Below are 22,853 nucleotides of genomic sequence, written 5' to 3'. Positions count from 1 at the left end.
GGGTTCTAAACTCACGAAGAGCGCCCGGTGCGCTCGATTAGTTAAGATAATAAAGATTCACAAGCAACGCACGCTGAGGTAAGGAAAGATTCATGTTGAACTCTGCTGAAGTCCGGAATGCACTTCGGACTTTTGTGCTTGCCTATTAAGCTCAAATTAGGTGGTACTGCTGTCGACCACGTCATTGTGAATTCGGATTTTGAGGTGTTACCAGCGCGTTAAGCAAATTCTTAGCTGTTTTGCTACAACAGCGCCAAATCCACCCCTACCGGCGAATGATGGGAAAGAGATTTCTTTTTGAAATCTCTTTCCCATGTTGTCCTTAGTCACTCTCTCAAATTTGGCAGCAGTCCGGCTGTTAGATTGCTCTACAGATGTCTCTGAGTATCATCAGTTTAAAAAAAAACATCCTGTATTTATGAATAATATAATAATATGTAAAAAGTAGCTAAAGAGCCAAATGATAGTTTTTCTGTCAAACAAAAGAAAACGTAGCCACATTTGGCGCAATATAGCCAAATGTTGCAACGTTGGAAGGAATACTAAATAATGCTGGAGTTGGGACTCAAGGATTATAGACCCAAATGCGGGACAAAGGACAAAAGATAAATAAATGAGGAAGGTTGGAAAATTAAAGGTCAATATTTACATAACAGAAGGTTTATTTAACCTTTCTCACTACTTTTCATCTTTCGGATTTTCTCTTCTTTCCCCGAATTTGGGACTATAATCTTTGAGTCACAATTCCAGCTTTATTTAGTATTTCTTCCTCATTCACACATTTCCAAGTATTTGAAAATATTTCCTTTCCACTGAAAAATAGAATATGTATAAAGTTTGTGAAACTTCTTTTTTGAGTTTATGCCGTTGAAATAAATAAAAAAAAAATAAATAAATAAAATTTTTTGGTTTTGTTTACACGTTTATTGGGCCGCATGCGGCCCACGGACCGCGGGTTGGACACCCCTGATCTAGACCATCCTTTCTCAAAGTCGGCACTGGAGGCTTTCAATAGAAGGTTCAGTGATTCGATGAGAAGAAATAAAACTCATATTTAAACATTCTTTGATCTCAGGGTGTGACCCATATCCTATTTCTACCGGTATCTATCCTATCCATATAATATTAATAATAATAATAATAATAATAATAAAGGAGGAGGAAGGGCTGTCTGCTTTTGCAAACTTAGCCCACTACGAAGAGAAAGGAGTGAAAAAGGGGTTGAAGGAAGGGTTCTGCAATAAGACAATATATCAGGCTAGATTAAAACTTGCTAAACATTGTAGAATTACGCAAGCTGAACTATGGGCCACGTACAAAGCAATCATCCAAATAAAAGATAACTTAAATAAATACAAGGGTAACATAAAATTCCTTATTGACAGTAAGGTAGTCCTTCATGTCTTGGCAAAAACTGAAAACATCACGCTACTGGGCAAAGAAGTTATTAAAGTAGCACAATATCTCAGTACTACCCGCAATATTCAATTCAGTTGGATACCAGCTCATAAAGGTCATAAAGGAAACGAACTGGCCGATTCTTTGGCCAAAATGGCTGGTACTCTCAAGACGCAGGATACATATACCAGGTTACCAAAATCAACACTGAAAAATTCCTTAAACGAATGGGCACTACTTGAATGGCAGGAAAATTGGAATAATTCTACAACGGGGAGACTTTGCCACCAGTTTATTCCCTCTATTACTAATCGCATCAAGGCTAATTACTACAAACCTAGATCCGAAACCACCCAATGTTTAACGGGGCACGGCAATTTTATGGCCTACCTCTACCGCTTTAAGAAGAGAAACACTAATAAATGCCGGTGCGACAATAATAGTGTAGGAGATGCCATTCATTTTATATTCCACTGTGAACGATATGAGGATCAACGTATTCCATTCTACATGGAATGCATTCAAGGTCATAATTGGCCACCGACACTACAAAACATTTTTGATAAGAAAAATCTCTGGAAGTGTTTTGAAAGGTTTATTGAAAGCACCAGGGCTCTTCTGCCAGACTTCTACAGGAAAGAAAAAATTCTTGAGAATGAAAACAAGAACAGACAAGATGAGCAGGAAGACAGTGAAAAATCGGAAAAGTGATGTTATCAGCGATTGATTGATTGGCCGTGTAGAATTCTTCTGTACATAGTTTAGTTGTCTAGTATTAGTTTAGTTTTAAATTCTAGATTAAAAAAAAAAAATTCCCATTTATATGTATTCCCATTTATGTGTAATCTGTATTATTATATCATAGTAAGCTGATATTTACATTCTCTCTAAGTGTTAAAATTGTAATCTGTTCTTAATGTTATTGTGACATTGCAGTGTTCAAGGCTAGTTTATCCATATAATATTGCATGTTTAAACATTGTATTTGCAATAACTGTTTTTAAGATACCTTTTTACATTACCATCTGTTGCGTAAGTTAAAAAATATGGGGGCACTAGATTTTTTTTAATCTCAAAGTGGACAGTGGTCGAAATAAGTTTGAGAACCTGTGATCTAGACATTCAACTCTATCAAAATCATTGATTTTACAAGAAAGATAAAACAAAAAACTTATTTAGAAAATATTTCTAAAACTATCTCACAAAAAAATTAAATTTATTGCAAAAATAACTTTTTAATTTCTATTTTTAAAATTTATACAATGATCACAATATTGATATAATTTGTTTTTCTTAATACAACTAACCAACAAAATAAAAATAAACAAACAGAAAATATGAAAATTCATAACAATTGAATAAAAATTTGCAGCCAAAATAAAGTCTATAAAAATTTAAAATTGTGCTCTATAAATTCTAAATTAGTAGAAAGCATAATTATCAACTTATATATCTAACATTTATCTATGGTAAGAAATTTTTCTTGGCTCTTTATAACAAATTGTATATTATTTCAGCTTGTTAAAATCTGGCAAAAATTAAACCAACTCTACTGGGTATATAAACCTGAGGAAAAAAGTTTAACATTAAAGGAATAATAAATAACAAATGATTGGGAAATCTATTGGATCATTTTAAATCTTACCATCATAGAATTTCTTCTACCAGCATAAGGTTCGGGGAATGTGAAATGTTCCGATCCTGGATTCAGTCGTTTGTGTCCTCCAAATTCTTCGGCATCTGAATCAAGTACTACTTTATATCTAATCAAATATTTAAGAAAAATTCATCTAAAGTGGATTATTATTTTCAATGTTTTTAAGAATTTGTTATTTCTTCATTTCTAAGAGTTGAAAGATGATGATTTCTAACAAATCATCATCTTTCCAACAATAAGGTACACCATTAATTAAATTCTGTTGAAAGTAATTTAAATAAATGCTTTGTAGCATTTATCTTTTTGTTGATGGAGATGAAGTTGATGATTACTTGTAAACTAAAATAAGTTAAATGATAAATTCACAACAAATAATAATATTGAACTCTAATGATTTAAATACACACACTACAATTTTTGTAAATTCAAATTAAAATGTGAAAGTGTGTAAAGATGATGGTGTAATGAAGAAAATATAGATTCCCATCTGGTATATATGAAAATAAAAACATTTTTATAATAAATATGAAATCTAACACATTTTTATATTAAAATAATACATATTATTCATATAAACAACATATTAAAACATTAAAGACTACACTTAAGATCATTTCAATTATCTTATATATACATAGGTTGGATCTTTCCAAATTTGTACTTTGTTTACAGATCTAGCAGCTGTTATCTAACTAATATTAAAGGATAATCTTTTACTTTTGTTATAAATTTTACAGTAAATGTATTTAATTGATTTACCAATGTTCAAAAATTTGATTAGATGAATTTTGACTATCAAAATAATTAGTTGGGAGTGTTGGTGAGTATCATGACACTCTCCTAGGGACATTCCAGATGATATCTAGACTTGTGTTTATATAACTACATTCTTGTAATTCATACCTCATCCCCCTTCGTTTTTGGTATGTTTAGTATATACAGTTTAGATTAAACTCTGTGTTCAAATCAAGCAGTTGCTTTTTCACTTTACTCCACTGTCACACCCTCCATTTATCACAACAGGGAGTCTATTATTTTCTTATTTTTATGACTGATTTAGAAAAAAGGAGGACTAGGGTATCCCCATCTCATTTGATTTTAATATGAAATAAAGTAAATATTTTTACATGTATTTATAAATAAGCACTTTCATTTGCACTAGTAGAAAGTAAATAGCCAGCCATCATTTAAATAACTTCAATACGAAGTTTCAAAAATAAAAAACATAAAAAGGATTTTTCTCCAAAGATTACATGCATTGGCTGCAAAAGAATTTTAGTCATTGACTATGAGGAAACACACTAGTTCCTGACACAGGTGTAAAGAACTAACTAGAACAATTGACTTATTTTCAGTCCACACCTAGTGGTGCAGCTGTTTGTAATCATGCACACAGTGAACAGATGAGAAATTTCAAAATGTCCCCTAAATGAACTACAACCCTCATTCCTGATCTGGGAATAAGAATTGGCTAAAGAAACAAAAATTTTATAAGAATCCCAAAAATATAGTAATTCTAAAACAATAACACCATTAAAACTCTTCACAGAAAATCCACAAAATTGTCAACACACAAGATTTTCTAGTCTGGTGTTGAAAATACTCTCAAAGTCAAAAATGATTCTAAATCATCTCAATAATGAAGGATAAACAGAAAATCTGTTTGATAAAAAATAATAATTGCCAGCACAATAATGACATTTATAGAAAATCTGTTTGTTTATGTTATTTACAAGCTTAAAGTGTGTTCAACATTTTATCATTATTAGAATTTGCATTACATATTGAAATAAATATATTTCATTATTATAATCTATATGAAAAAAAATTTTAACAGTATTAATATGGATATATTTATACCATTTTTTATTTTATTGTTTTCTTTTACCTAAGTATTATCAAATTTAATTTTTTTATTTTGGTAATCTCATATATATATATGTATGTATGTATGTATGTATGTATGTATGTATGTATGTATGTATGTATGTATGTATGTATTCTAACAATAATACAGAATGCCTACGATTTATTGATTACATTAACATATTTAAAACAAAACAAACACAACAGATAACACACGTTAGTTTTTTCAGCAAATACAGTAACTCAAAGTTTTCCATTATAAAGTCATAAACTAATTTAATAAACTTTAACAAAGCTACCTTTAGTAGCATATACAATATTCAATCTATAGCTGATTTCTTCTAAAGTGTTTTGCATTGCATCTTGGGAAACTGAAACAATTGCCTCTGCTATCCAATGCTTTAACACCACAATGTCAATAATTGTCATTGCATACATCCTTTCCTTTATTTATTCTCATAAAAAAATTCCAGACATGAGATCTGTAGCAAAGCCATGAAATAGGGATATTGCAGTTAGGATACTTGTCTAAAAACAAGTATCCTAACTGCAAATCTGTAATCCTTTGTTTTTCCAGAATGATGGACCACAACTAACTTGGTATTCCTCTTTTAGAGTAAATGCAGCCAAGTAATTCCAGTATATCCAGATTTCTTTTTATTCTTAAAAGGAAAAAAGTTTAGTCCAAAAACTTTGTCACAGGATAAAAAGACACCTTGGACTTAGCAAAAAAATGTTTGACCTTTTTTTTATTGAATGCAGAAATTCAAACATCCAAACAAAAAAAACTCTTGCAAGATGTTTTTTTGCATTGAATGTAACATAAATTATAGGAAATATTTATTTTAGTTAATTTTTTATTATGTAATCCAATCAAAAGATTGTGTTTGAGGATAAGTTTTTCAAATTCCAAAGTAGAAAAAAATCATAATTTTTCAGACAGTCTTTTTTCCAATAGAGAAGGCATATGATGTAAGTTTATTTACATGCTTATGTTATTCATATTGTAATTCTATTATATAAAATTTGTAGATTGATATTTTATATCTCAATTTTAATTGAATAAAATTAAGATGGAATAATGCAAAGATGATCAAAATTTGTGATTAAGTTCAAATTGTATTCCATAAACACAATCAATTCATTAATTTATTTCATGATTTTTAGCACCTCTATTGTAAAATTTTTGTTATCTTTATTTATTTAAAATGATAAAGAATTTTTATTATGAATTTAGATGTCATCAGCTATACAATAACAATTTTAATATTTCTGAAATTGATCTAATCTTCTCTTATCTCAGTAATAAAATTTGTAAATGAAAAATTTTGATAAAACAGTTGTAAACCCGAATTTAGAGATTATAAGGTCATTTAAATATTTTGTGATAGAAATGGCATTAAACATGATGATGATGATGATGGAGAGTTATATTTAGATTGACACAGATTTTCATATAAATCCAAAAGCAGTAGCCTAGTAAAATGTTAGATAATTATAGTAACTAACAAAAGCAATAATTTTACAATACTGATTTAATAAAATAGCCAACTAATATATTTTCAATGCATGACATTGGAAATATTTTAGTCAGCCATATTTTGTAAGTAATAATAAAACATTGTTTATAACCCAGCTTCTTTTGGGAGATCAAAATGTTTTTTAAATCTTCCAAAAATTTTGTGAAAATAGAAACAGAAGATTTTTTTTAAACTTTCACTGAATTTAAAAATAAAAACAGTTAAACTTCATCTTCTACAATGAATTTGAATATATAAATCATTCAAATGCATCAAAAAAGATATGAATGCATTCAAATGATTTTTCATCACTATAGGAGGCAAGATTTAAAAGTTTAGCATGTTTTACTAGTTTTAATTCAGTGAAAGTTTTGAAGAGGGAAGCTAAAGTTTCAAAAAAGCTTTAAAAAGATATTTTGATTTCCTAAAAGAAACAGAGTTTAGCAACAATTTTTATGTACATTTTGTTGATCTCTTTTTAATAAAAAGTTAAGAAAGTTTTAAATGATTTAAATAAATATTACTAGAAAATTTGATTGTTACAAGGATACTTTCCTGGTTCTTCGACACCAATCTTATAATCAGGAAAACTTTTTGATGGATGAAAATTAAGAGCAAATATTACTCCTGCTCTTTCAAATACAACAACCTTATCATCTTCATGTTTCCAACTAACATAACCCTTAAAAATAAAGTACATTAAATTTTATATTGATCATGATGCCTTTACTTGTTATAATTTTTTTATTTATTTTATCAAATGTTCCTAAATTAGCACAATGATATATATGATTGTAATTACTATTTATTACTATCTAACTCCAGTTATTTTAACTTTGATACTTTTATAACAGATTTTGAAATTGTATTTACTTAAGCCTTTTAAGGATGAATGTGATTATAGTTGCAAAAACAATACAACTGCAGAATTGCTTATATTTATCTGATTAGTTCAGATTGTAATTAGTAGATCTTCAGAATGCATTCATGTAGCAAACAATTTATTTCTTGTTTTACATAACAAGATACTTGATTTATTTTTATCAATGCTCATTGAAAAATTATTGATCAATGTGGTTCTAGAGAACCAAATGATGGTTGTCTCATTGATCAATAACATGAAAAATAATGGCTATAACAAGTTTTCTACTGGTTTTCAATTAATGTAAAAAATTTATTTAATAAGTAAATTTAGGTACAATACATAACAAAAAAGTAAAGAAATAATAAATAAATAGTGCTATTATTATAGCACTATTATAATTTACTTATTATTATTATTTTAATTTTGACATATCTTTATATAAAAATAGACAAATAATAATAATAATAATAGTAATAATTCACATTTCCAGTATTCAGAAATAACATCAACTTTTTTACTTCAAATGAATTAACTTAAATATTTTTACATATTCTGATTCCTCTTTAAATTCTGAATCCAATAATTTATCAGATTAAGCCAGATTTATTTCAGTATGACATTATAACTTCTGTTAAATGTTATTTCCATTCAAATTTATTTCTCTCCATATTCAATAATTAATAATAATTTACTCCTAATAATTCATAGAATGTAAAAAAGTAAATGGCCAAATATTACTTTAAAAAATGTTACATTACAAAATATAAAACAAACAACAGTTCTTTAGAGAGGATAATTAAAATTATATAGAATATGTTAGTAATTTCAAAAATTTGCCATGTAGGAAAAAAAAGAAAATATATTTTCATTATTATTAATACATGTAGTAAAGAAATTCAAATAAACATACTGGGTCTGCAGAAAGCCATTTATATTTTTCTTCAGTCAAATTTAAAGCTCGATCAAAATTATTTAAATGTTTATATCTTAATAAATCATCATCAGCCAAATTCCATTGGCGTCTTGCATAATAATAACTTTCATTGTTTCCTTCTCTTGGAAAATCTAACCACTCAGGATGACCAAATTCATTACCTATAAAGAGGAGGGAAATTTATTTATTTGTAAATTTCTTAAATCAAAACAAGTATATATTATTATTTGGTTAATATTATTAAATAAACAGATACTATATATCAGTGATGGGCAAACTTTTTTCGGTGTGGGCCAAAAAAACAAAAGATAAAATTTTGGCGGGCCAATACAATTTATTATAAAATCCAATTAATGGTCAATTTCTATATAAATTCTCACAATTATATTTTGCTTATGGAAATTTTTGCATATGCAAAAATGGAACATGTCCTTAAATGAACTTTTTTAAAACATGGAAATTGAAAATTTCTATACTACTGTTTTAAAATCTGCAGCAAGCCGGATAGAACCTCTAGGCAGGGTGCATCGCTGGTAGTTTGTCGTCATAATGATTTCAGTTTATATAAAATAGCTTTTATCATCTTCAAACTATATTTCCATATCAAAAATAATTTCCCATTTATCACTGAATAAGTATTTGCACAAAATTTATTTTAAAATATATATTTTTATTTTAATCCTGAAATTTGTATCCTGCAAATTCAATTTTAAAGTCTTTGTAAATTTTCAGATTTGACCATAAATATAAATAAGGTATTGTTTTTATAAAATAAACAAAGCAATATCCTGTATAAGTGATATGTTAAGTTTTTCTCTAAGACAGTTATTGTTTTATAAATGAAAATTATACTTAAATAATAAAACTAGTTTTGTTGGAGAAATATATATTACCACTGTTCCAGATAAAGTAATTTTTGAAACTATATTTTATATACAACAATACCCCAAACTATTGCAATAGGTGGGACCAAGCGATAACCGCGTAAGTCGAATTCGCATAAGTCAGAATATAATTTCGCATATAAATACATATAAATAATTTTTAATTGGGGCCAGAGACTAAAGAAAACAATAATTTAGAAAAAAAAAATGTTTAATAAAATCTTAGATAATACATATGTATAACAAATTATATTATACAATTTTTCATATTTATTTGATTATCACACCATAATTTTAACATTGTTTCCATCTCAGCAATAATACTGTGACATTTATGAATGATGTTTGAATTTAAAGAGTGAGCATTTTTCACAGCTTTGAGAATTTTTTCTTTACCTTTTATAATTGTTCTGACATTGATTCTGGTAGATCAAACTTCTTTGCCAATTCACAAATTTATTTTTTGTATCGAAGTCTTTAATAATGTTAACTTTACATTCCAAAGATAAAGTTTTTCTTTTCTTGTTTGATGCAGAAGAATCAGTTCTACTTCATTTGGATGACATAGTAGAGTCTCTCAAATCTCCATAGATATAACACAGAAATAAATAACAAAATAAATTGCAGCTATATGTCAATTCCGCGCATTACGTCCGAACATTAAGCTGAACAATAGTGTGGGGGGGGAGTGAGTAATCAAGAGTTGCGTGGCACTCAAACAAAAGACAAATCGACAAGATTTGAAAATCGCATAACTCCGGGTTCATGTAAGTCGGGGTAGCATAAGTTGAGGTATTACCATACTTTATTTTTGTCTTTCTACAATACATTTTTCTTATTTATTTTTAGTGTAATTTTTACAAGATTTATTTTATGCAAAAAAAAAATAATAATAAAGAACAAGACAAAATACTGCATAAAAATTTATTGGCTAAATAAAACTAACTTAGGAAAAAAAAATTGTTTTCAAAGGTATTTTACTCACCAATAAAATTTAGCCATCCTTCTCCTCCCAAACCATGGGTAATAAGTCTAATCATTTTGTGTAGAGCAATCCCTCTATCAACAATTGGAGACAATGGTTTCATCACTGTCATTTCTGTGTACATTTCTTTATCCATCAGCCAAAATGCTATTGTTTTATCACCAACTAATGCCTAAAACATTTTGCAAGCAAAAAAAATTAGCAAAATTTTCAAAAAAAATTTATTTAAAAATTTTACAATTATAAAATTATTAACTATGCATTACCTGATCATGAGACTCAGCATATGCTATTGTTTTCTCCATCCATCTACGATTTGATAATGTAAAAACAATGTCACCAATATTCCAGTCATCATCTCTCTTTTCTTTTAATAACTATAAATGATTTTAATTAAAATTATCAATGATAATTTAATAAATAGCAAAAAAATTTTAGGTTAAGGTAGACAAGGTTTAAGAATATTGATTTGAAAGTAGGTTATGTCTTAATAAAATACAAGAATAAATTAAAACCAACTTTGATATTTGATAAAAATGATTTGACAACCGGTTTAAAACATGCCTATTAAACCAATGGATATTTCTTTTTAATTGATGTTTAAAAATGTATATTATGAAAATATATAATATAATTATAATTGTAATATTTGATGCAAATAAAAAGCAATTTAAATAACAGCTAAGTCTAATCATAAAAACCAATTTAAATTTAAAACCTAAATGTTAAAAACTAAAAAATTGTTTCAATATTTTAGAAATAATCTTCATAGTTTCAACCCAACATTCTGAAAATTCAGATATGAGAGAACGTTTATATGATTTTCATCCAAACTATTCAGACTGAGGTAGCAAGAGAGATTTTATTTATAGTTATATTTAGTTACTTATCATCATTTATTTTGAGTTTAAGAGTCAAATTATGTTAAACCCCAACTGCTATCTCAATACTCAATATCCTGGTTAGTACTTCAATTGCATAATAAACAAAATTGCATCCCAATGATTTAGGATTTAATTATGATTGTACTATACTTTTGTAACAATATAGTAATAGAAGCACTACCTAGAAAACATTTTTTTTTCTATAAGCATGTTCAATACACAAATTAACATTACATAAAAGACCACTGTCAAACTGATACAGCAAGCTAGATTTCACTTCTGATGGTAGTGCATAACTGGAATTTAAGTGACTGATGATTAAGGGTTTTTCTTCTGCTAGATTCTATTCAGTTACAAAATTACAATTATTCAAAATTTTAGTTAAGTTGTACTAATAGTCAATTTTATTGTTATAAATATCAAATTGAAGTTTGTACATTAAACATTTGAGTTTTATACTAATTATTGTGTAATATATTTTAAAATACTGCTAAAGCTTATATCATATTTTGTCATTACATTCATTACATTTTATTTTTTGAATTTGAATATTGTCACATTATGTATAGAACATTCCTTTTGAAAAAGTTGTTCAAGTAATCACATTCAATTTATGAAACATTTAATAATCTAACAAGGTCTCTGAAAGTGATCAAAAACTTTGTTTTTTCCAATGAACATACCTGCTGGAGCCAGTACAAAAGGTGTGTGTGAGTATAATATATTTTGTTTTGTAGCAACAAAGTCCAGTAATGGCATGGCAATCAATAGTTTATTAAAGTTTTTGATATTTTTACAAACACCGATGCAGAAGTTGTTTCTTTAATATTTTGGACCTTACAAGTTCCAGAAATGTAAGTTGATTTATATTACTTTGATTCAACCAACTAATAACATCTCCAAATTGAAATATATGAAACAACTTGAACCCTAAAATACTTATCTGCCAGAACAACATGGCATAAACTTTAATGATCAAGACACCATTTCTAGTGCACAAAAATCCATGTATGAGATTCCATACATGTTACTAAAAACTATGTTAAAACACTGTATAGTTCAATACATGCTTTTTTATGTATATTTTTCTACTACATTATTTTTATTTTCCATTTTCTTATATTTTTACCTATATAATATATATTTCATATGTTTTATTATATAGTTTAAATTATTATTACTTCACCTAGTTTTTTTAAACTGTTGGAGCATATTAAAATATAACAAAGGGCATTTCACAATTGCTACAAAATTCTATTTTTAATTTGTGTAGTATATCCTATGTAAATTCACTTCATAGTTCTTAAGATTATAAACAGTGTAGCCTGATAATGGTCTTTGAGCAAGGTCAAAAACATTAGCAATTAAAAATAGTTATGCTGCAATTTAACGTTTTTGTTTTGTCAGCTTTTAAGTTTAATATAATAATTATTCATGTTGACTTGTTGGTGTATTAATAATACCTCACAATAATCAAATCAAAAATAAAAATAATAAGAGGGAAAAAAAGGAAAAATACCTGAATCCATTTATCTGGAATAGCCATAGCAAGTCTATAATCAAATCCTGTACCTCCTTCATCAACAGGTCTACATAAAGCTGGCATTCCTGATACATCCTTTAAAAACATCAATACAATATATTTTATTATTATATATTGGAGTATTGGCATTCAGCATAATATAGTGACAAATTATAGAAAAATATTGTAAAATATAAAGCAGTTTGGTAAACCTAATGAAAGTTAATTTTTAGATTTTAATTTTTCTTCTTATAATTGAAATATTTTATTTAGAAGAACATTAATGAAAAATAAAATATATGAACTACATCTTTTTTCATATAACTACATTCAAAATTAAGATATTCTCTTTATTCCCATCATTTCAATATTTCAATTGATAATGGTTAACTTTAACAATTATTCTTTAGTGTTATTGTCAAATAATTTGAATACATAGTCAAATAAGTTTATATGAATATGTATTCAAATTATTTCTATCAGAAATCTAAATATTTAAATATTTAACTATTAACTTACAAGCTTTGTGAGTTTATTATTCTTTCTAAATATGGATTATTTCAAAATAAAAACTTTTATGATTGCTAAAACATTTCTTACCTCAGCAATAGTAACCATATTTGGTGATAGTTGATGTAATAGATGATTTCCAAGCATAAGATAAACTAAACTCTCTGTATCAGTATTTAAACCAAAATATTCATTATAATCACCACTAAACGCATGGCCCAGCCCATGGGAATGATACAACATTGAAGTTACACCATCAAATCGAAATCCATCAAAATGATATTCTTTATACCACCAAGATAAATTAGAAATTAAAAATCTCAATACTTCCCATCTGAAAGTAATTGTTGTAATTAAAATGATTAAAATTAAAATATGTCAAAAAATTGTTAGACATATAGTAATAGTAATAATTTGTGATCTAAAATTGGTGTAAATTTAGTAAATTTATACACACACCAGTAAATGACCATAAAATAAAATTAATAATTATTGAAACTTATTATTATTATCCATTTTCATTGGGAAAACATTTCAAAGTGTCGTTTCAATTCTATTTATTTATTGGAGTGTTTGTGGATACACGATATTTTTTGTTTTTCCATCTGGTACGTACATGAATAAATCAGGTTTTCCGACGCGTGAGCCGGCCACATCCATGCGAGAAGCACGGATTCTCCAAATTTAGCCCATACACTTGCAGAGATTGTCAGAAGTGCGATATTCCCCATTTATATATATATATTTTTTAATCCTTTATAATTTTAATTATTTACTGTAATTGCTCCTTCCTCTCTTCCTTGGCACGTTGTGAAATTTCTGATAGTTGGATAATAAACTGTTTTATTGTAATTTGTCTTTTTAAATTATTTTGAGTTGATATTAAAATTTGGAAAAGGGGGATACCTAGATCGGTAAAATATGCAAATTTCTTCCTACAACTTCGGTTGTTGTTCGGAGTACAGTTAAGGTTTTAACAAAGTTTGAGCGAATACATAATTAGCAAAAAAAAAAGTTGAAATAAAGTGATTAAATAAAAATTATTACAAATATCATAAAAAACAGTTCACAAATGCATATATAGAGATATTTTTTGAAGGGGGAAATGGACTTTACAATTTGAAATCGATCGAACACACAGTGCTCAAATGCTCGTATAAAGATGCGCCATCTATCGTAGGATAAATGTACTATGCCAGAAACCTTTGCGGGAGTGTATTAAAAAACTTCCCAAAGTTTCATGGCAATTGGATAAACGGTGTGGTAATGCATGAAGGACATACAGACACACACACAGACAGACAGACAGACATACATTCATTTTTATATATATAGATTATAAAAGTTATTCTAAGATAATCTTAAAAAAAACTGAAAATGTATTCTCTATTCTTAAGTTAAAAAAAATTCATTCATATTTTCTCTTGAATGCACTTTGAATATTGTTAGAAGAAAATACTTTATTTTAGAACATTTATTTAATAGGAAAACATGTTTATCTTCATTCCTTACAAATTGGTACTGTTTTTAGCAATGAACAAGATAAATTATATTTCACATCAACCAATGCAAAGTAAAATAGGGATAATAACAAACGATGCTTTTAACCCACAACTTTAATTTAGATAGAGTTAAATAGCCTAATAAATAGGATTTAACAATTTGGAGGGCTTATCACAAAGAAAGACCAGATCTTTTACAAAAAAGTTAGTCTTTAATAATCACTTTCAAACTTAGGTAAGGATGCATTTCGGGTACAAGGACCCCTCATCAGCTTAAAAACACATAGCACCACACATATAATTATAACACTAACAGTTAACCAATACAAAGGAATTTTTGATACATACTGTGCACTGTATTTACAATTATTAATACAACCCATATACTAAAACAAACTATCGAGCATCAAATTTTATTTATATAATAATGTAATATATCACATTATTTGGGACCAGTAAATTCTTATTTTCTTCCATGTTTTCCGAATTCTGTAGACAGTTCCACTATTAATAATAAAATATTGTTAAGTATATTAAAAACCAAAAGGGAGGGGAACAAGCAATGAACTTACTATTATTAAAATAATTGATTTCCAGACCATTAGTTTTAAATTGTGTTCAATGTCGATTGAAAGATGAATAAAAATGAGAATTTTTGGTATATTATATGTTTTTTTATTTTAACAGAAAAAATTTGTAAAAAGATATGAGCTATGTACAACAAGGATGCCTTGAAAGAATGCGAGTGCCAGAAACGGTTTGTGAGAATTCATTCTGGAGATTTTTTTTTGTCCAAGACATACCAAACTCAAGCCAGCCACAAGAGATTAATACCAATAAAGCAAAGGAGCTAATTGACATCAATCCATACTACACAATAGAAGAGATTGCAGGCATTCTTTAAATATTGAAATCAAGTGTGGAAAACTATTTGCATCAACTTGGCTACATTAGCAGACTCAATGTTTGGGTTCTACATGACTGAAGGAAATCTCCTAGAATACAATTCACTAACAAAATATGAAGAAAAAGAACCATTTCTGTAGCAGACAATAACGGGCAATGAAAAATGGATCACATACAACAATATTGAGCACAGTCAGTCATGGTGACTGTGTGGAAAGCCTCCAAAAATCAACTTCAAAGGCAGGACTTCACACAGACAAGCTCATGCTATCAATTTGGTAAGACTAGAAGGGTGTTATGTTCTATGAGCTGCTTCCAAAAACAGAACAATCAATTTGGATGTGTACTTTGGCCAACTGGACAAATTAAATGCAGCTATGTAACTTGAAATGTTCAGAATTGTTAAACTGGAAGGGTGTTGTCTTCCATTATGACAATGCCAGACCTCAAATTATTTTTCCAAACATGGCAAAAATTATTGGAGCTGGGCTGGGAGGTCTTGCCACATCCTCCATAGTCACCAGATAGTACTATCTGTTTCAGGCTCCAGAATTCTTTAAATGGACAATGCTTTATTTCCAAGGATGGCATCAAACAGTACTTGGAACAGTTTTTTGTCATGAAAAACAGGAAATTCTTTAAGCAAGGAATTATGGAGCTGCCAAAAAGATAGCTATAGATTGTAGATCAAAATGACCTTTACATTATTGAATAAAGTTACTGCTTTCACTGAAAAAATTGTCTTTCATTTATACATTAAAAAACTACACAGACTTATTGACCAACCTAATAATTTATGTAAAAAAAAGCATATTAAGTAATAATATCTACATTAAGCTGATTTAAAGTTTTTATATAATATATTAACTTAGGCAATCAGTTAATATTAATTATATAATATTAACTGATTGCCTATTCATACAACTGGTTAACATACATTGGTTACTTCATTATTTGTATTAAATATTTCAATGTTTCTCTCTTCATTTGCAAAACAGTGTCAACTGATACAGAATCACTCTCTTATTTGTCACTTTTTCAATGTAGCTATTTCCATGATAATTACTGATTCCAAGTGCACTAAATATTTCTGCTTCTCACATCAAACCTATGCACTAATGTTTTTGGGAAAGTCTTTAGAAAAATCACGCAGAAAGTAACTGGTTTTACCTAGAACAGCATCATGTTGTCTTGGAATTTGTCATCTCTAACCCACATCCCTTTCTAAGAACTGCACATTTTGAACGATTTTACATGAAAGTCTTAACTTCTGATCTACCCAGTCCACCAATAACCATAAACTTGACATTCTGGCTTATTGGGTTTGCCTGCATACCAGATGCCAGGTTAATTGAATGTCACTATACTAGAATGTACTAAATGTGTTCTTTGTACAAATAAATGATTTACAGTTTGAAAAAGTTTTGCATTATAATGAAATTATTATTGGAAAGTAAATTTAGATATGAATAGTCATAATTATTTTAGTAAATAAAGTATTCTTGTTTAACATTCCTTTCAAATGTTACTCAATATTAATAGGAAATACGTAAAATAAAAATAATTACACCTTTGTTTTCAAATGAGTTCTGCAATTATATAAATAAAATTATGTGATAATTGTTCTTTATTCATTAACTGCATTAGACAGTTTTAAATAAATATTTCTGCATAATTATCATCATCATAATAATGAAAACAAGATAACTAATATCAATATTACAATCCTGTATTTTATAAATATATTTATAAACAAAAAACATCGTTAAACCCATTATACTACAAAGCTAGATACCAATGCCGAATTCTATCGGGCTAGACATGGCTATATTACTAAATAAAGTAGTTTTAAATTATTTAAATTAATTAAAAATTATAATTATTAAATTTGGCACTAGAGAGAGGCACCAGTAATATAGCCATGTCTAGTCTGATAGAATTCAGCATTGGTTGGTATCTAACTTTATAAATATATTTATTTTTATAATTATATTAATATAGTTTAAAAGAAGGAAACATACTGTGTGTAGTCAAAGAGTCGGCTGTCCCAAAGAGTATGTTCACCACGTGGACCATCATGAAAGAAACAACCTTTTGTGCCATCAAATTCATTGAGTCCATCATATACATTTTTACTTGCATGACTATGAACAACATCAAGTAATACAAATATGCCATGGGAATGTGCTACATCAATTAAATGTTTGAGTTCATCAGGAGTTCCATAGCGACTAAAATTTTAGAAAATAATAGAAGTATATAGATACTTTATTATTATTGTCTAAAGCTAACTTTGTAGCTTTGCAAAATCTATTAAAAATTATTTAATTCCGCCAATATGAAGACATGTCATTGTTGGATTTAATAGAGAAATATAACTACACTCATATCTAAAAGCAAGCAAGCATAAGCATAACTAAACAAATATACATGTATATTTTAAAATCCATTATTATTAAACTTTTTTTTACTAAACATAAAAAAAATTTTTTTTAATATGAAAAATTACAAATTAATTTTTTAAATAGGATTAATAAATTATTTCATATCACAGTACTTAATGCTTGCTGAGAAACTGTTTAATCACCTAATATACTAACATTTTCAATCTATTTCATAGGCCATTTTCATGCATGGAATCCAGAACAAACTATTAGAAAATGGAACTTTTAAAGAACAGAATTTTCAAATGTTATACATTTAAACTTATATTTTACAATATAGCATTAGTGTATTACTTAAATAAACAATTTCTCAGTAAGCATTAAGTGGTGTAGTACTGTGGTTGTGTCTTTATGCTTTACTATTGTCACCAGATAGTACTATCTGTTTCAGGCTCCAGAATTCTTTAAATGGACAATGCTTTATTTCCAAGGATGGCATCAAACAGTACTTGGAACAGTTTTTTGTCATGAAAAACAGGAAATTCTTTAAGCAAGGAATTATGGAGCTGCCAAAAAGATAGCTATAGATTGTAGATCAAAATGACCTTTACATTATTGAATAAAGTTACTGCTTTCACTGAAAAAATTGTCTTTCATTTATACATTAAAAAACTACACAGACTTATTGACCAACCTAATAATTTATGTAAAAAAAAGCATATTAAGTAATAATATCTACATTAAGCTGATTTAAAGTTTTTATATAATATATTAACTTAGGCAATCAGTTAATATTAATTATATAATATTAACTGATTGCCTATTCATACAACTGGTTAACATACATTGGTTACTTCATTATTTGTATTAAATATTTCAANTATATATATATATATATATATATATATACACACACACACACACAATAAATTTAACTGAATATTTTGAATAAACTGTAAAGAATTTTTAAAAAGGACATTATTTTAATCTCATTCACCTAGCAACATTGATACCCAATTTTAGATTATGCCATTATTTTAAACATTTTATTCATTTAAGAGTTTTTTTTGTATATACATATGTATAAACTATGCATAAAACTGATTTTAAAAATTTGTTCAATTTAACTCAAAATCACCTGGAAGCAGCAAAGAAGTTTGTAACCTGGTAACCAAATGATCCATAGTAAGCATGTTCCATGATAGCCATTAGTTGAATAGCATTATAACCTAATCAATTAATATAAAATTTTTATAATTAAAAATTCTTCCATTTTATATATAAAAATATTTGAATAAAAAAATAATAATAATTTTAAAATATTTGAACAAATTTCTCTCACAAAACTTTAAATAATTTATTTTTCTTGTCAGTTTTATAAATGTTAATCTTGTTTTTTACATTTATAAAACTGATTTTGTAATTAGTAAAAATAATTTGAATGTACCATTATTAATTTCAAAATTCTATCACAAGAAAATAATATTTCTTCAGATAAAAGACAAATATAACCTTATAACAAAATCAATTTTATAATAATAGTTTTTAAAAATTTAAAAAGAAAATTTTAATCATCATCAGAATCTATAAATTAAATCAAAATATTTACAACTTTATTAGAAACTAATATGGGCATTGGTTGCATTAATATATTGATATTCAAGCATTAAAACACAGAAAATTAGTTCTCATTAGGTTTAATTTTAAACATTTTAAAAATATTTCATCATTTTGTCAAAAATTTTTAGTTGTTTACTTAATATATTCCATTTTGGTTTATATGATTATTTATGACAAGAATAATTTAGGAAAAATTATTATTATTAAAATTTAGAAAAAACATGTTGTAAGGTAATCCAATATCTTTAAATATAATAAAAATCCAAATTTATTGCTATTACAAAAATCTGAAGTCTGCTAGATTTTTAACTGAAGAGGTACACTTGTACATAAAACAAAGTATGGACAAGAATCTATTCTTTGGCTTCTCAAAATACAAAATAAATTGGTAAGTCAAAATAATTCAGTTAGCTCAATCAAATTGCTTCATTATATTAGTTGCAAAAGAAACTATAGTTACAGTGAAATTATGCAAAAGCAAGCCTTACAAGTGTTTTTACAAAAGTAAAAAAATGTTAAATATTTTTTGAAAAAATGAAATTTTTGAAAAAATTTCATTTTTTCAAAAAATTTTGAAAAAGAAATTTCAAAATTTTGAAACTGCAAGAAGCTTCAAACTATGATTCAGTGTCAGATCATCACTCCCACAAGTTGGCACTGGTTGAAATCAAACTAACTTGACCTTGAAAACAAGGAACATTCCTTGTTTTTAAGGCCAAGTTTTGGTCAACATATGACAAAGTTGCTTGGAACAATGGACAAATATCATTCATTACAGTCGACCCCCCTATAATTACTTTTTCAAAATTTTGAAAAAGAAATTTTCAAAATTTTGAAAAAGAAATTTTTTTAACATAAAAAAAATGTTAAAAAAATATTTCTCAACTTCTTGATCTAGGCTACAATTTGAGTTTACATCAAATAAAATATGATTAAGAAATATTTCTTCAAATGGTTAACTTTANGTGTCGGGCTGTGATTGGAACGACTTGTAAGAAATCGGATTCCTAATAAATTGGAACGTATCTATATCTTATAGGGGGGTCGACTGTAGTTTCTTTTATATTTGTGGAATAGGCTTGAAGTCACAAATTTTCTGTTGTTTGTTGATAATGGAATTTGGAGCCTTCTTGTGGGGATTAGGAAAAGGACAATATAGAGAAAAGGGGGCTTGTGTCCCAAGTTCCCCAATGTATAGGTGCCCCTAGTAAAGAGTTATGAAATTTATAACAATTCCATTATCAACACATGCATAAACAGCAGAGACAAGGACTCACTTCTCCCTGCCTGGCAGTATCTCCTCACTCTTTCATATCAACTGCTACCATCATAGTCAATCTCACCTGTTTGTTTACTTCATTGGAGTCATCTTTACTTCCAACACAACTCCACTTTTGATGCCTGAGGACGATGAGTTGAAAACATTACTGTTCTTCTAAAAATCCCATTGTCAAAGGTGCCTTAATTAGTTCAGTTAAATAGGCTAAATTTGTTGCATATATATTTAAATTACAATTTAAACAGTTTTTTTACAATATATAATGTTTATATAAAATTCCTAATTATGATATTTTATATTGTATTAGAATCTTTGAAAAAATATGCAAAATTAATAATAAATAGAGAATTCATAGTTTAGGAAATAAATCTGGCTATTATGTAAGGTTTTAAATAAACTTTCTATTATGTAGAGATATTGTTTTAATTTTGTACATGTTAATTAATGCAATGAAGATAGGCAACATAATCTTTGTTTATTCAATTTTATATTTTATATCATTATATTTTACTATAAAAATTTGTTCTCTTCATTCCAATTTATGACATTGTTGACCTGAAGCAAATCTTGTGTAAGATTGAAAATAATTGTCAGATTTCCATTAAATTATTTACTGGGATTGGTGTACTTAATTATATAGATAATTTTAATTTTTTGAAGAAATATTTCTTAATCATATTTTATTTGATGTAAACTCAAATTGTAGCCTAGATCAAGAAGTTGAGAAATATTTTTTTAACATTTTTTTTATGTTAAAAAAATTTCTTTTTCAAAATTTTGAAAATTTCTTTTTCAAAATTTTGAAAAAGTAATTATGGGGGGGTCGACTGTAATGAATGATATTTGTCCATTGTTCCAAGCAACTTTGTCATATGTTGACCAAAACTTGGCCTTAAAAACAAGGAATGTTCCTTGTTTTCAAGGTCAAGTTAGTTTGATTTCAACCAGTGCCAACTTGTGGGAGTGATGATCTGACACTGAATCATAGTTTGAAGCTTCTTGCAGTGTATGATGCCCTTTTTTTTTATATTTTGCACCTCCTTTCATTATAGAGTTGGGCACAACTGCTCTAGACAAAGCTAATGTGGAAGGGGAGAGAGATGGTTCAGATGAATTTGGCATCTGCCAATCTCCTCTGTGCCAAGAAGTTGTGCATAGGAAGACAGAACTATAAGCATATCTCCTCTTTTAATGTTCCTTTGTGTTCAATAAGCCTCTGATTGAGGAATCTTGAGTTATAACTGACATATGCTTTGTTGATGCCAATCTCCTCATTTATGGATGGGATGATGCTCCACTTGTAATCTTATAAGGTCTTTATTATTCCATAGGAAGCCATGTAAAGTTGATTTGAATTAATATGAAACCAAACTTTTTACAACTATGATATACTATTACTTTTAGCTATGGATTTGAAAACAGGTTAAAGGGTTTTGGAATACATAAACATGGGAGGAGGAAGAAGTAAGCTTGCAATCAGATATATTTTGATCAGTGAGTACAAATTTCTTGATGAGACAAATAATTTTACACTTCTGGAAGCTTTCTTTAATGCTAGAGAATAGATCCTGTTAAGCTCTGTATTCTGATCTGTGACTTTGGAGCAGCAAGTGTAGGTGTGTATTTGATTAATGTGTGGAAAACTACAATTTTATAGGTGAAGGGCTTATTTTGGCATTGCACTGCTATGTCAATGTATGAAAAAGGAATTACAAACTGGAAAATAATTCAAAATATCATGCAAACAACCTTGTCACTTTCCAGCAAAATTATTTAATGATTGGATACATGTTTTTAAGCTGCTTTACAGATCTACTTTAGGCCTACCATATATTGATGTATTTTTTGTTCTATTTCTAGAACATTAAGGTAAATGCACCGGTTCTAATAAAGTTGTAGATGGCTTCACTGTTCAAACATACAAATCATTCAGTAGACAGAAGTTCTGTCTACTGAATGATTTGTATGTTTGAACAGTGAAGCCATCTACAACCTGATTACTCATATTTGATGTTCAAAGTGTCCACTACCGGTGCGTTTACCTTAATTATAAATATGCACAATTTGTACACCATTATTTTATTTACATATTGCCTGGTCTGTTCTACTTCAGAACGTATCATTATAACGATATTAA

General features: G+C 27.7%; 2 protein-coding genes across 2 annotated transcripts in view; one reads left to right on the top strand and one right to left on the bottom strand.

Annotated features, from left to right (window-relative positions):
• Window positions 1-117: 117 nt before the first annotated feature.
• LOC111620510 lies at window positions 118-2,109 on the top strand. The gene is made up of 2 exons (XM_023362437.1): window positions 118-204; window positions 1,156-2,109. Exons 1-2 carry the CDS (start codon window positions 118-120, stop codon window positions 2,107-2,109), a joined length of 1,041 nt encoding a protein of 346 aa, XP_023218205.1.
• A 650-nt stretch (window positions 2,110-2,759) lies between these two features.
• LOC111620519 (1,4-alpha-glucan-branching enzyme-like) overlaps window positions 2,760-22,853 on the bottom strand; it is a 52,369-nt gene continuing 32,275 nt past the window's right edge. The window contains exons 6-15 of the mRNA XM_023362446.1: window positions 18,956-19,046; window positions 17,455-17,664; window positions 13,116-13,359; window positions 12,513-12,611; window positions 10,376-10,486; window positions 10,110-10,281; window positions 8,217-8,401; window positions 6,993-7,123; window positions 3,044-3,161; window positions 2,760-2,964 (exon numbers count right to left, since the gene is read on the bottom strand). Of these exons, the coding sequence (XP_023218214.1) occupies window positions 2,920-2,964; window positions 3,044-3,161; window positions 6,993-7,123; window positions 8,217-8,401; window positions 10,110-10,281; window positions 10,376-10,486; window positions 12,513-12,611; window positions 13,116-13,359; window positions 17,455-17,664; window positions 18,956-19,046 (1,406 nt within the window). The 3' untranslated portion in view covers window positions 2,760-2,919. The remainder of the gene's footprint in view (window positions 2,965-3,043; window positions 3,162-6,992; window positions 7,124-8,216; window positions 8,402-10,109; window positions 10,282-10,375; window positions 10,487-12,512; window positions 12,612-13,115; window positions 13,360-17,454; window positions 17,665-18,955; window positions 19,047-22,853) is intronic.

The sequence above is a fragment of the Centruroides sculpturatus genome, unplaced genomic scaffold (genome assembly GCF_000671375.1).
Source record: "Centruroides sculpturatus isolate CEXI.00-Female unplaced genomic scaffold, Cexi_2.0 scaffold265, whole genome shotgun sequence".
NCBI classification, from domain to species: Eukaryota; Metazoa; Arthropoda; class Arachnida; order Scorpiones; family Buthidae; genus Centruroides; species Centruroides sculpturatus.
Note: the sequence above shows the minus strand (reverse complement) of the source record. Positions and strands in the feature narration are given on the sequence as shown.